This window comes from Nesoenas mayeri, assembly GCF_963082525.1.
Source record: "Nesoenas mayeri genome assembly, chromosome: 3".
Taxonomy (NCBI): Eukaryota; Metazoa; Chordata; class Aves; order Columbiformes; family Columbidae; genus Nesoenas; species Nesoenas mayeri.
This window is the reverse complement of record NC_137544.1, coordinates 680,506-692,571: the sequence shown is the minus strand read 5'-3', so window position 1 is coordinate 692,571 and position 12,066 is coordinate 680,506. Positions and strand designations below refer to the sequence as shown.

The 12,066-nt window shown below is 55.9% G+C and overlaps 1 protein-coding gene across 1 annotated transcript in view; it reads right to left on the bottom strand.

Moving 5' to 3' along the window:
• Positions 1-12,066, bottom strand: part of DTNB (dystrobrevin beta) — a 174,267-nt gene that overhangs the window by 76,580 nt on the left and 85,621 nt on the right. Inside the window, exon 12 of the mRNA XM_080341105.1 lies at positions 5,845-5,932. Within this exon, the coding sequence (XP_080197231.1) occupies positions 5,845-5,932 (88 nt within the window). The remainder of the gene's footprint in view (positions 1-5,844; positions 5,933-12,066) is intronic.

Sequence of the window (12,066 nt, the reverse complement as noted above, 5' to 3'; positions counted from 1 at the left end):
ATTGTCAGTAACAAAAAACTACAATTAACCAAGAACTCAGATTTTTTCTTTCTCAGTTCCTTCCTTGGCGGAAGAAGCCTTCGTGTTGCTGTTGTATTTCTGGGTGGCTTTTCCGGTAGCTCAAGCACTGTGCTCATCTCCAGCTGTTTCACAGTACCACAGTATGTTTGGGACTGGAAGGGACCTCCCGCTCCCATAGCCGGGTTGTCTCACGCAGCACGACTGGGCGGCACTTGTCCAAAATCTGCCGTTGTGCCCCCAAACCAGAGCCGGGTTCCAAGTGCCCAGCGTGCCGGGCGCCTCCTCCGCACAGCTGGGAAGTCATCTGAGCAACCGAAAACGTCGCAGCGGTTCCTCTGCTCACAGGATCAGTCGGTACAACACCACGACGTCCTGCTGAAGGGTTTTCCACTGGACGCCGGATCTGGGAAGCTCCATCGCGACGTTTCTCAAGCCCAGATGGTCTGTTGCATGGAGTTCAGCCAGCCCCGGCACATCCTCTGCAGGGATCGCCGCTGCCCTTCGCTCCTCCGAACAGATCTGATGTCACGAGTGAGGGGAAATATTGCTCAGGGTAAAAGGTGGTGGAGAATGACTGAGAAGCCGGTGGACACGCTGTGGGACCTGTTCCTGATCTAAGGCTTTCAAATTAAATTCATATGAGTATTGTGTTACCTCTTATGGAGGTGAGTGTTTCAAATGCATCTTCTAAATGCGACTATTAGCAGATAACGATAAAGTACGAGGCGTCATTCCAACGTACAGACGCCATGCTGGGCTTCATGTTGGATGCTGGTAGGACTGACCATATTTCTGCAGAGACCGAGCTGCTCTGAACACCGGGAAGGAATAATCTGATTGTAGCTGCTGCTCTGGTGCCTGCCCAGACTTATCACACCAAACGCACCGTCACCGCCTGCGGAAGGGCCCTGGGTGCACGGCACAGGATCGCGATGGCAAGCGCTGTTCTTCTCGTAAGCGCAGGAGACAGAATCCGCTAGAGCGTTTGGTGCTGCTGTTCACTTCGCTGAGAGGTGCCTGTCCTCGCTGCGGCCCGTGGCTCCCAAAACCTCTGTCATTAAACAGCCCAACCCAACGCATTCATTCCCAGTCAGCACGCTCAGTGTGTTGTGTGCTCCACCTCACCGGGCCGGTACGAACCGCTTGTCTCATCCCTGCGATTCGTGTCCCAGGTTCAGCAGCACCAGGGACACGGCCCTTCCTGCTCCGCTCCCGCAAAGGTCTGAGCACAGACAGCGCGAGACCCGACCACCTACAGCATCAGCCCTCAACAGCCCTGCAAATCCCAAACCGCGTCTTCACACGTGCATGAGAACGTGAACAGAATTCACAGCATTGTCCGCTGGGCTCTCCTTGTCAGTAGGGACACGGTACCCGAGGAGGACAACCATCCTATACGATCTTTGCTTGGCCCTACTGGATGCAGCTCCCAGTTTTCTGAAATAACATAGCACGACCAAACCCCAAACATCACAGATCCCTGCAGAAACCATTAGAGTTTATTCAGGGTAAAAGGGTTTTGAAGTACAGTAGAGCTGGAAATGGAAAAGGGCTTTTCCACACAGTGAATTGTATCATGGGTCTCTTGTTTTAGACCAAACAGCAGCCAGACCAAAGCTGAAGCTTCTTGAGCTAAGGACTAAGAATTTAAAAGCTAAATCGTTGAAGCTGAAAAGCCCAGTGGAGTGTCCAGTGGTTCAGACCAGCCCAGCACAAGCACCCGCCCCAGCAAGAAAATTCACAAGACCATGAGCATAAATTCTGCTTAAAATCCTTACTATCACACAGGAGCAGTAAAGCTAGCACTGTTCTGGAGTTTTCCCATGAGCAGGCCAGTAAAAGTGAGAGATCCATTTCTGGAACCTCCCCTCGGGCTGCTGTTTGTAAGAAGGAGCATTCAGACCTACCTGCAGTATATATTTTTTTGAGTGATAACCTGTTTTCCCAAAAATAAGCCCTACCCCAAAAATAAGCCCTAGCGTGATTTTTCAGGATGCTCGAAATATAAGCCCTACTCCAAAAATAAGCCCTAGTTACCGTTCATTAAAAAGGGAATTTAAACAGTGTCCAGGCAGGTATATAGGTAAATAAAGTAATACGTTTTGGAGCAAAAATTAATATAAGACCCTGTTTTATTTTCAGGGAAACAGGGTAGCAGACGATTTAACAACAGTTTAATCAAGCCACAAGAAGCCAGTTTTGCAAGGAATTCACTCCTGCATCCCCCTGATTTGGAACAAACTGCCAAAGAACAGTAAAACCTGCACTTAATGGGCATCGGGCGCCGGGTTGCCGGTGCACAGAGCCCACGGAGCCACAGGACGCCCGCACCAGCACCGCCCGGACCAGCACCGTGCCACCACCCTTTGTGATCAGCAAAGAGGAAACAGGCAACAGTTGTTCATATAACTGGCGTAACCAGGAGAAGAAATGATCCAAGAAACAAGCTGCAGAGGTACCTTGCAAAGGGAATCTGGTTTACTTGTTCTGTCTTTATTAAAAAGAAAAACCTAATGCCTAAAAGAAAAGTTTCATCAAGGGAGTATTACCAGTGTTATTCAGGTTGCAGGTATGGTTGCTTTAATGGGATGAGATGATGAGAGGCTTTTAGCAGCGCTTGATGCTGAGGGAAGCAGAGCAACCACACAGTTCTCAAAAAGTAGCAATGTGGGCAAGAACCTAATTATCGTAACTCATCCACATAACTCAACCTAATTACCCAGTCATCCATAATTGACTATTATCTCGTATTTATTAGGTGCTCGTGCCTTTGCTCGCAGCGAGGCTGCACAGGTCAGCACATCCTGCCACGGATGGTCCCCAGGGGCCTCTGCTCCCCATGCGGGGCTGTTCTCCAGCTCCTCTCCCAGCTGCTCTCCCAAAGCTCTTTTTCTGCCCATTTTGTGCTCTCAGCACGTCCCTGGATCCCTGCAGACAGGCCTGGGCAGGCTGACTGTACGAGTGGGGTGCGAGCCAGACAAAAGGGCCGAGGGAGAGCAGGTGGGAGAGGAGATGAAGGAGGAGTTGGATGGGAGAAAGGGAGCTGCTGTGTAGCACATCTGTAGAGATGGTTTGGGTTGAAGGGACTGTTAAAGCTCCCCCAGTCCCCCTGCCATGACAGGGACATCTGCACCAGCTCAGGCTGCTCAGAGCCCGTCCAGCCTGGCCTGGGGTGTCTCCAGGGATGGTTCAGCCACCACCTCTCTGGCCAACCTGGGCCAGGCTCTCACCACCCTCAGCACAAACAATTTCTGCATCATGTCCAGCCTGAATCTCCCTCCTTTAGTTTAAAACCGTCACCCCTTGTCCTGTCACAACAGACCCTGCTCAAAAGTCTGTCCCATCTTTCTTATGGGCCCCCTTTAAGTCCAGAAAGGCCGTATTGGTAAGACAGGGCCCGGGGTTGCTTTATATTAATACATATGGTGGTGCAGACATATGTTCACCTAGAGGACATGTAACCAGCCCTTCCCTTAAAAGTTTGCAGTCACCTTATGTGCAGGATGAGCAATACTGAAGTAACAGGGTGATGGTGTGTGGCAGGGATTTTGTAAGGGGCAGCAGGGAAGGGGCCGGGACACCCCACATCACCCTCGGTCCTGGGCTTTGTCAGAATGATGGGGCTTGGTAGGAAACACCTGATTTTTGCCCTTACCACAGACTGACAATCTGAACAGATCAGCAGAGGGAGACAAACCGAAGAAGCTGTGATCTTGAAAGCTGTGATTTAAACGAAGTTTGGCTCGCTTTCCAAGAATTTCTTCACTTTCTTCGTGCAGTCACCTCCTGCTTCCCTCTCCTTGGCTTCCCAGCCGGCCGGGCCGGCAGAGCCGCCACAGCCGCACCGATGCCCAGCACGAGCGAGCGGGGCCGAGCGCGGCCCCTGCACAGCGCTCGGTAAAACGGGTTCATCTTCTGAAGAAAACCAGGGCAGCCCAGTCAGGGCTTGTCTGAGCCAACCCAGAGCAAGCTGCTCCCCGGCGGCGCAGCATCGTGCCGGCCTGTGCCATCATCACTGCGCCGTCCCACGCCATCAGCATCGTGCCGTCCTACTCCATCGGCATTGCTCCATCCCACATCATCAGCATTGCTCCATCCCACATCATCAGCATTGCTCCGTCCCACGTCATCAGCATCGTTCCATCCCACGTCATCAGCATCGTTCCATCCCACGTCATCAGTATCATTCCATCCCACTCCATCGGCATCACTCCACCCCACGTCATCGGCATCATGCCGTCCCACGTCATCAGCATCACTCCATCCCACGTCATCAGCATTGTTCCATCCCATGTCATCAGCATTGCTCCATCCCACGCCATCGGCATCGTGCCGTCCTGTGCCATGGGCATCGCTCCATCCCACGCCATCGGCATCGTGCCGTCCTGTACCATTGGCACAGAAGGAGACTCCACAACCCCCCGCCACGCTGCAGTCCCCGCAGCCCCGTGACATCTGCCCTGCGGCGGGACGGGGGCGCACAGCACGCGGCCATTTGCCAAAGGTCTCTGCAGAGCCTCAGTGAACTCTAAACGCCGCTTTCTTCACATCCAAACAAGATGCTTCATCTTCGACCGCTCTCAGAACCACGAAGTGCCCGCAAACAGGCTGAGGGGATTTACAGATTTTTAAACCATCGGGTTCTTTCAGGAACGATATTGTGACTCTCTAGTTTTTGTAACACTTCTTTATTACTACCAGAAGTCATGAGTAAGAACTTCTTCCAGAGAGAACACGGTTCAGCACTTAACAACTGTGATTTTCTGTGAAGATGGCACAGAAAAGCCCTGCTTGTTGAGCTAAACCTGGAAGTTGCACTGTGCTGCTTTAGTATTTCACCATGGCCAGTTGTAGTGAACTGAATGGCTTCAGCAACGCCAGCACAGCCCTTGACGGAGAACACGGCAGCTGACAGGTAAACACCCTGAAAAAGCGTAACTCTTTTTTAGCAAAGCTTTACAAAGGGGAAATGCCTCTGTGACCAAGTGGCATCGGCTGAGCACACACTGGAGGGATGACGGGGAGGCACGAGCCGCCGCGCTGCGGAGGACGCGCAGCATCAGAGAACCAGGGGATCGCTTCGGCTGGAGGAGACGACAGACAGACAGACAGACAGACAGAACAGGGCCTGGGGTCTGTTGTGCTGCTTCCCAGCAGCATCCTGGTGGAAGCACCGTAACCAGCAGGCGCAGCGGAGGCAGATCCGCGGCCGGCCCTGCACCCCGCTCTGCTGCGGCACGGGGGGCAGCGCACACAGGCGCCTCCCGTCCGCCATACCGCAGTCGTTCTGCCGAATCTCAGTGAATTCTGGACTGCCAGCACCCCTATTGCAGTTTCCTGTTACAGCAGCCTTCGTTTTATACCAATTAAAAATCGGTTGGGTGTTTCTTTTGGTTTCTTCAATGATAAGAGACTGCAAACACAAAGAACACCTTCCCAAACACAAATAACACCTTCCCAAACACAAATAACGCCTTCCTAAACACAAAGAACACCTTCCTTTCTATCACACTCGTTCCCTCTGGAATAAATACATTCCGTAACGTTTGCTCCATGATTTGTTTTCCTCAGACATCTACTTGTTTATCTCTTCTCTAGACTAAGCAGGACTAATCTGCTTATTCTCCCGTCTCCTCTGACCTCATTTCTGACAATTTGTGCTCGTTTCCCCCTCTCCCGCCGCCCGAGAATGAGGCGTTTCTACCGCAAACGAGGCAAGCGTGCTGCTTTCCCATCAGCTGGGTGAACAAACGCAATGGATTCGGGCGGTTATCGGCGCCCGGCTGCCCAGCGCGCCCCATGAAGGCGGAGGAGGTGACTTACGGCGTTCCCCGCCTCGGCGGCCAGGCGCGCGGCGTAGCGGGCGATCAGCCGGTGCTCCTCGTCCAGCCGGCCCGGGCTGTCCAGGACGCTGCGGAGAAACCGAGACACCCGTCAGCGCCCGCCACACACACCGCACCCGTCCCCTGGCCACGGGGAACACCGCGCCTGCTCCGCGGCCACGGGGAACACCGCACCCGTCCCATGGCCACGGGAACACCACGCCCACCCCGCGGCCACGGGGAACACCGCACCCGTCCCATGGCCACGGGGAACACCACACCCGTCCCATGGCCACGGGGAACACCGCACCCGTCCCGCGGCCACGGGGAACACCGCACCCACCTCGCAGCCACGGGAAACACCGCACCCGTCCCATTGCCACGGGGAACACCGCACCTGTCCCATGGCCACGGGAACACCACGCCCACTCCGCGGCCATGGGGAACACCGCACCCGTCCCATGGCCATGGGGAACACCGCGCCCGTCCCGCGGCCACGGGGAACACCGCACCCGTCCCATGGCCACGGGGAACATCGCACCCACCCCGCAGCCACGGGGAACACCGCGCCCGCCCCGCAGCCATGGGGAACACCGCACCCGCCCCATGGCCACGGGAACACCACGCCCACCCCGCGGCCACGGGGAACACCGCGCCCGTCCCGCGGCCACGGGGAACACCGCACCCGTCCCATGGCCACGGGGAACGCTGCGCCCGCCCCGCGGCCACGGGGAACACCGCGTCTGGCAAACACACAGGGAGGCGAAGCAGGAGTCAGGCTGGGAACGGTCTAGATCCTCGTAAAGAGAGAGGGGTGCGAAACAGAACTGGAAACGACCTAGACCACCCCCGGTTTTGCTCCTCTGCTCTCCAGACTTTCTGCCCAGTAGCATTTCCTCCAGGATTCACAAACTCTGGTTTTACATCATTAAAATAATTTGCTTTCAGCAATGCATGCATAAACATCATTAGGATAAATTTATTTTGTTTCTAAGGAGCTTTTCTGCAAATGTTTTCGCTTGACTCCGGGTAAGTTCAAGAGGGGTGAATATGCTGAGTGGTGAAGGAGAAAAGGCCTCAGGAGATGCAGGACGAGTGTCCGAGTGAGGAGGTTTCCAGGAGGAAGAGCGGGGGAGCCGCGCTGACCTGAGCGAACCGCCCATCACTGGACACCACGGCACACCGCGGCTGGGGTCAGCCTGCCAACACCCACCGAACACACCGAACCCAGCTGGAGACACGGCTGCACGGCCTCCTGCTGCCGCGGAACACGGCTGAAGGCATCGGAAACACCCGCGGGCAGTGGCAGCGACAGCACCGCGGACGGACTGGGAACACCCGCGGGCAGCGACAGCACCGCGGACGGACTGGAAACACCCGCGGGCAGCGACAGCACTGCGGACAGACTGGAAACACCCGCGGGCAGTGACAGAACCGCGGACGGACTGGAAACACTCGCGGGCAGTGACAGCACCGCGGACAGACTGGAAACACCCGCAGTCAGCGGTAGCAGCAGCACCGCGGATGGACAGAAGGGCCGCGGAACACTGAGGAAGGAAAAGCGAAGCAGCGACGGCAGAGGCGGCAGATCCCCCAGAGCAGGAGGTGAAACGGCACCTGCGTCCTGCTTGGCTTCGCAGCAGCATCGTCCCCCTGTGCACGCCAACCGCTCACATGAGCCCAGGCTGGCCAGCAGTGAGTGCCCGGGGTGCTGAACCACTTGCTGCGCTCACAAATAAATGCCTTTTCAACGATGAACACTTAGGGGGGAATGCTCACGTGCAGCTGGTGTTAATTGAAGCCAGCCAGCGTTAAGCTGAGACCAGCTCGGCTGGGGGCAGTGACCCTGGCACGAGGAGCCAGCAGGAGAAGCCAAAGGAGAGCACAGCACTTAAATCCAGGTCCAAGCCCAAGGCTCAGTGCTGCTCCTCGTCCTCCGCTGCACGGGGGGTTCTGCTCACACCCCCTTGCAACGGGTTCATAAACCAAACCGTCACCCGCCAAAAACAACCAGGTTGTCTCTAAGCTTCATTTCACAATTTGTGTCCATTGTTTAAATGTCACAGGTTTCTGTTTACCTCATTTAAAGAACCATGTTTACCTTCTGTAAAGAACCAAACCCACATTACGCACGGTATGTTGATTTAAAAAGGTAGATCTAACTCCTTTTTTGTAACGCCAAATGGGACACCGTGATCTCTTGGAAGACTCTGAGTGTGCCACACGATGTGCTTGAGACGGATGGCAACGCTGGGCTGGATTTAGTACACGTACAACTAGAGTTTACACAGGTGGGGCTGCAATGGGGACCAATGGCGTTATTGTCATTAGTCTGCTGGGTAATAACCTGGAGATGTTCAGCTGAGCAGCGCAAGGGAGGAGGCGCAGCAGGGGAGAAACCAGCGGGAGACAGCCTGGAGAGGAGGAGAGGCTGAGCTCTGCACTGGGCTCCATGAACCTCTCATGCACCTTCATGCTAATTCTTATTTTTGGGTTTTTTTTTAAGAACACTCTTTCCCCCCCACTTTCTGAATGTGAGTTGGTTTTGTTTCACTTTCCTCTGCAATTTTGCCTGCTCAAGTCTTTTCCGCTTTCCCAGGAGGGCAGATCATTCCATCCCTTTCACCTCCCGCAACCTGGGATCTTCCAACACCTCCCAGCTCCCAAACTATTGTTGCTTCTTATTTAAATGAATTACAAAATAGTTACTGACAGTAACTATTACTTTCTTGAAGAAGACCTGTCATGTAAAAATAAATGATGATTTTGTGGGTGCTTTTAGCAGCATTTTCCATGGGGAAGGAACCCGCACATCTCCTGACCCTCCTGCGCGTCCTGTGCTACAAACCGCAGTGTGAACGCGGGGAGGCAGGAGATGCGTCCAAGCCGCAACCACAACTCTGCCACGTGGACAGCGGGGGCATTAAACCATCCATACATCACCACGGAATCCTTTGCTTCCCTTCAACATGGAAAACTCACTTCCTTGTAGCTTCAGCTCCCGTGGAGACGCTGTGACGGGTTTCTGCCCCGAGCAGCGGCTCCGGACAGGGCTCGGCCGAGCGCCCGGCCCTCGCCACAGCAGCAAATGGGGAATTTCCCCGGCTGAAGCAGCCCCAGCGCTGCACCGGCCCCGAGCACCGCGGCCCTGGGACACGCGAGAGCTGAGAAGGGGAGCAATAAGCCCGGCTTAAGCCCAGAGCTCAGAAGGGAGGGGGTTTGTGAGCGAGGGGTCAGAATTTCGCAAGGCAGTCATAGATCGCTGTGTCTCACAAATCCTGCACCAGGCTGGTCTGTTTTAGCGACACTGGGCTCCTCGTGCAGCCCCGATGAGGCAGACCCTGAGCTCTCCCTCCCCGGAGATGCTGGTTCAGCTGGAGCATGGATAACGCAGCGGGACGGTCAGAGCCCGGAGGCAGCTCCCAAAGGGTGGGGAGAGCCAGGTACCCAGAGAGGTGGTGGCTGAACCATCCCTGGAGACACCCCAGGCCAGGCTGGACGAGGCTCTGAGCAGCCTGAGCTGGTGCAGATGTCCCTGCTCATGGCAGGGGGAATGGGGGACATTTAACGGTTCCTCCAACCCAAACCATCAGTGAGTCGGTGATTCTGTGACGTGCAGGAGGCAGCACCATCCCCGGGCCAGCCCAGCTCTGCTGCAGCAACACCGAGACAGAATGGAAGCAACGGGAGCACGGAGCACGAGCAGCCCCAGGGAGACCCAGAGGGGAAGCGACGCTGGTTTTGAGGCGTCAGTGGAAACGTTTGAGACAACGTGACAAACACATGCAGGAAATATCAATTCTGCAGCCACCGCGATCTGCCCGAACGAGAGATGTCAGGGCGACGGGATGAGCCACCGAAGGGACAGGAATCAGCTTAGGCCTGGCCTGACAAAACCGTAACTCATTCTCTCCCTGAGCCAGCTCAGCAAGCGGCTGTGAAACACGCGGGATCACACGTGGGCGAGAGCGGGATGGACGGGACAGGGGAAAAACCAGCGCCTGGGCTGGGCTCTGTGAAACCACGCCCAGCAAAGCCAGACACACCAGTGCCCTGACGGCAAATACTGACACAGAACCGAGCTTGGACAAGCCAAGGGTTGGCCAGGGGTGGGCGACGAGGGGTGAGAGGAGATGGTGCCACACGGGGGGAGGTTTGAGACCTCAGGCTCCTTCCAAAACTACTCCGGAATTCTCGGTGCCGGGACGTGGCAAAGCCGGACACGGCTCGTCCCTCCGGCATCGGCCCGAAGGGCAGTCGGTGCCAGCGGGGCAGCCAGGCTGCGCACCCTGGGACAGCGTCCCTAACAAAACCAACGTCTTCCCGCGGCTCTCCTTCAGAAGCGGGAGTGCTGCAGGCAGCTGCCGCGCCAGGAAACCAAAGGAACCAAATCAAAGCAGCCGAGCAGCGAACGGCCATCCGTCCACCTACAGCAGCAAAGGCAGAGCACACAAAGCCGGGGCCAGCTGGCTCCTGCGCACAGCACGCAACGCACAACCACAGCGGCACTCGGGGCAGCGGCACTGCGCTTGTCTGCTGAAAAGCGGAGCTGAAACTCAGGCTTCAGGTGCAGTGGGGAAAAACAGCCTTGCTGAATGATGGGGAACGTCAGTTATGGATGCTGAGCTTAAAAATACGTAACAAACACCCGCCCAAGCAATAAAGCTCAGCTCCTCAGCCCCACGAGCCCTGCAGCTGCACTCGGTGCCCCCTGCGCTCTCTGCTGGGGCACAGCCTCCACAGTGGCCGTTTTCTACTGCTTGGTGAAAAGCACTCAACCCATTGGACTTGTTACCACAATAATACAGCGGGCAAAAAAAGAAAAACACATTCTTGTAAGATGAATGAAGTGCACCGAGCTCTGTTTGCTGAGCACCTTATGTAGCACGGATGGACTTTTTGCAGCCCTGTATTGCAATCTGTTGTACGCTCCTCAAGCTGCACTCCCTTGTACCTCAGACCCCTGTGATTACAGTAACTGAGCGAAGGTGAGAGTCCGAAATGCCTTGGTTTTTCTTGTCTGTGGACATCACTATGGGTTCTCAGCTCAGAGCAGGTGACAGCAGGCAGCACTGACTCCCCGCCAGCAGGACACCCGACTTTCCGCAGAGATGCAGACAGCCAATGCTCCTCCCATCCCGCAGCGGAACACGCATTTCTGCGTGACAGTGAGGAAATAGGACTCCAAAAATGCTATGCGGAGGCTGAGAACACGGATGAGCAGCCCCCGCGCCCCCTTCCCTCCCGGCCCCGCTCTGCCCTGCAGCGCAGAGCGTAACGAGGGCCAAAGCAGAAGGTGGGAACCTGGGGGCAACGCTTCCCTGCTCACACACGGGAAACAACAACGCACACAAGCACTGCAGCTGAGATCACAGAAATGAGTTCTTCAAAGCATTAGCGTCTTTGGAAAGGCACAGACAGAAAGTCGCATCGAGCGGGTCATGCTGAGGGACTGAAAGAGTTTGGTTGTTTAGTCCGAGTGGCAACGACGGTGACAGGAGGGGACATCGGTCCGAGACTGTGTCTGGGGAAGAGAATAGGGAGGAAGAAGAATTAGGAGAAAGAATAAGACAAGGAGGAGAAAGAAGAGCAGTCAGCGGTACAGGACAGCATCGGGCACGGGAACCAGTGGCCAAGAGCCGGCTGTGAAAAGACCGAAGGTGGAAATTAGTTTCCTGCTGGTGAAAGATGAGACTGGAGGATGAGAAAAGTTCTCTAAGTGATGTTAATCAGTTCCTGATTCTGTAACACAGCGCGTGCAATCGGGGGGACGGACACAAACCGATCCCTTCCTCCCCAATGGTGCGTGCAGACGTGTTGGTGCGTTCTCAGGAGACCGTGGAGGGTGCCGGAGCCGTTTCCCTGTGAGTACCTGGGGCTGGGCCGTCCCCGCGCCCCCCGGGTGCCGCGCTGGAGCCGGGCGACGTGCGCGGAGATCAGGGCGTGCTCGTCCGCTGCGGCGTCCGGGCTGCGCGCAGACCTGCGGGTGGGCGAGAGAGAGCACACGGGGTCACTGCACCTGAGTGAGCACACGGGGTCACTGCACCTGAGAGAGCACACGGGTCACTGCACCTGAGAGAACACATGGGTCACTGCACCTGAGAGAGCACACGGGGTCACTGCACCTGAGAGAGCATACGGGGTCACTGCACCTGAGAGAGCATACGGGTCACTGCACCTGAGAGAACACATGGGTCACTGCACCTGAGAGAGCACACGGGGT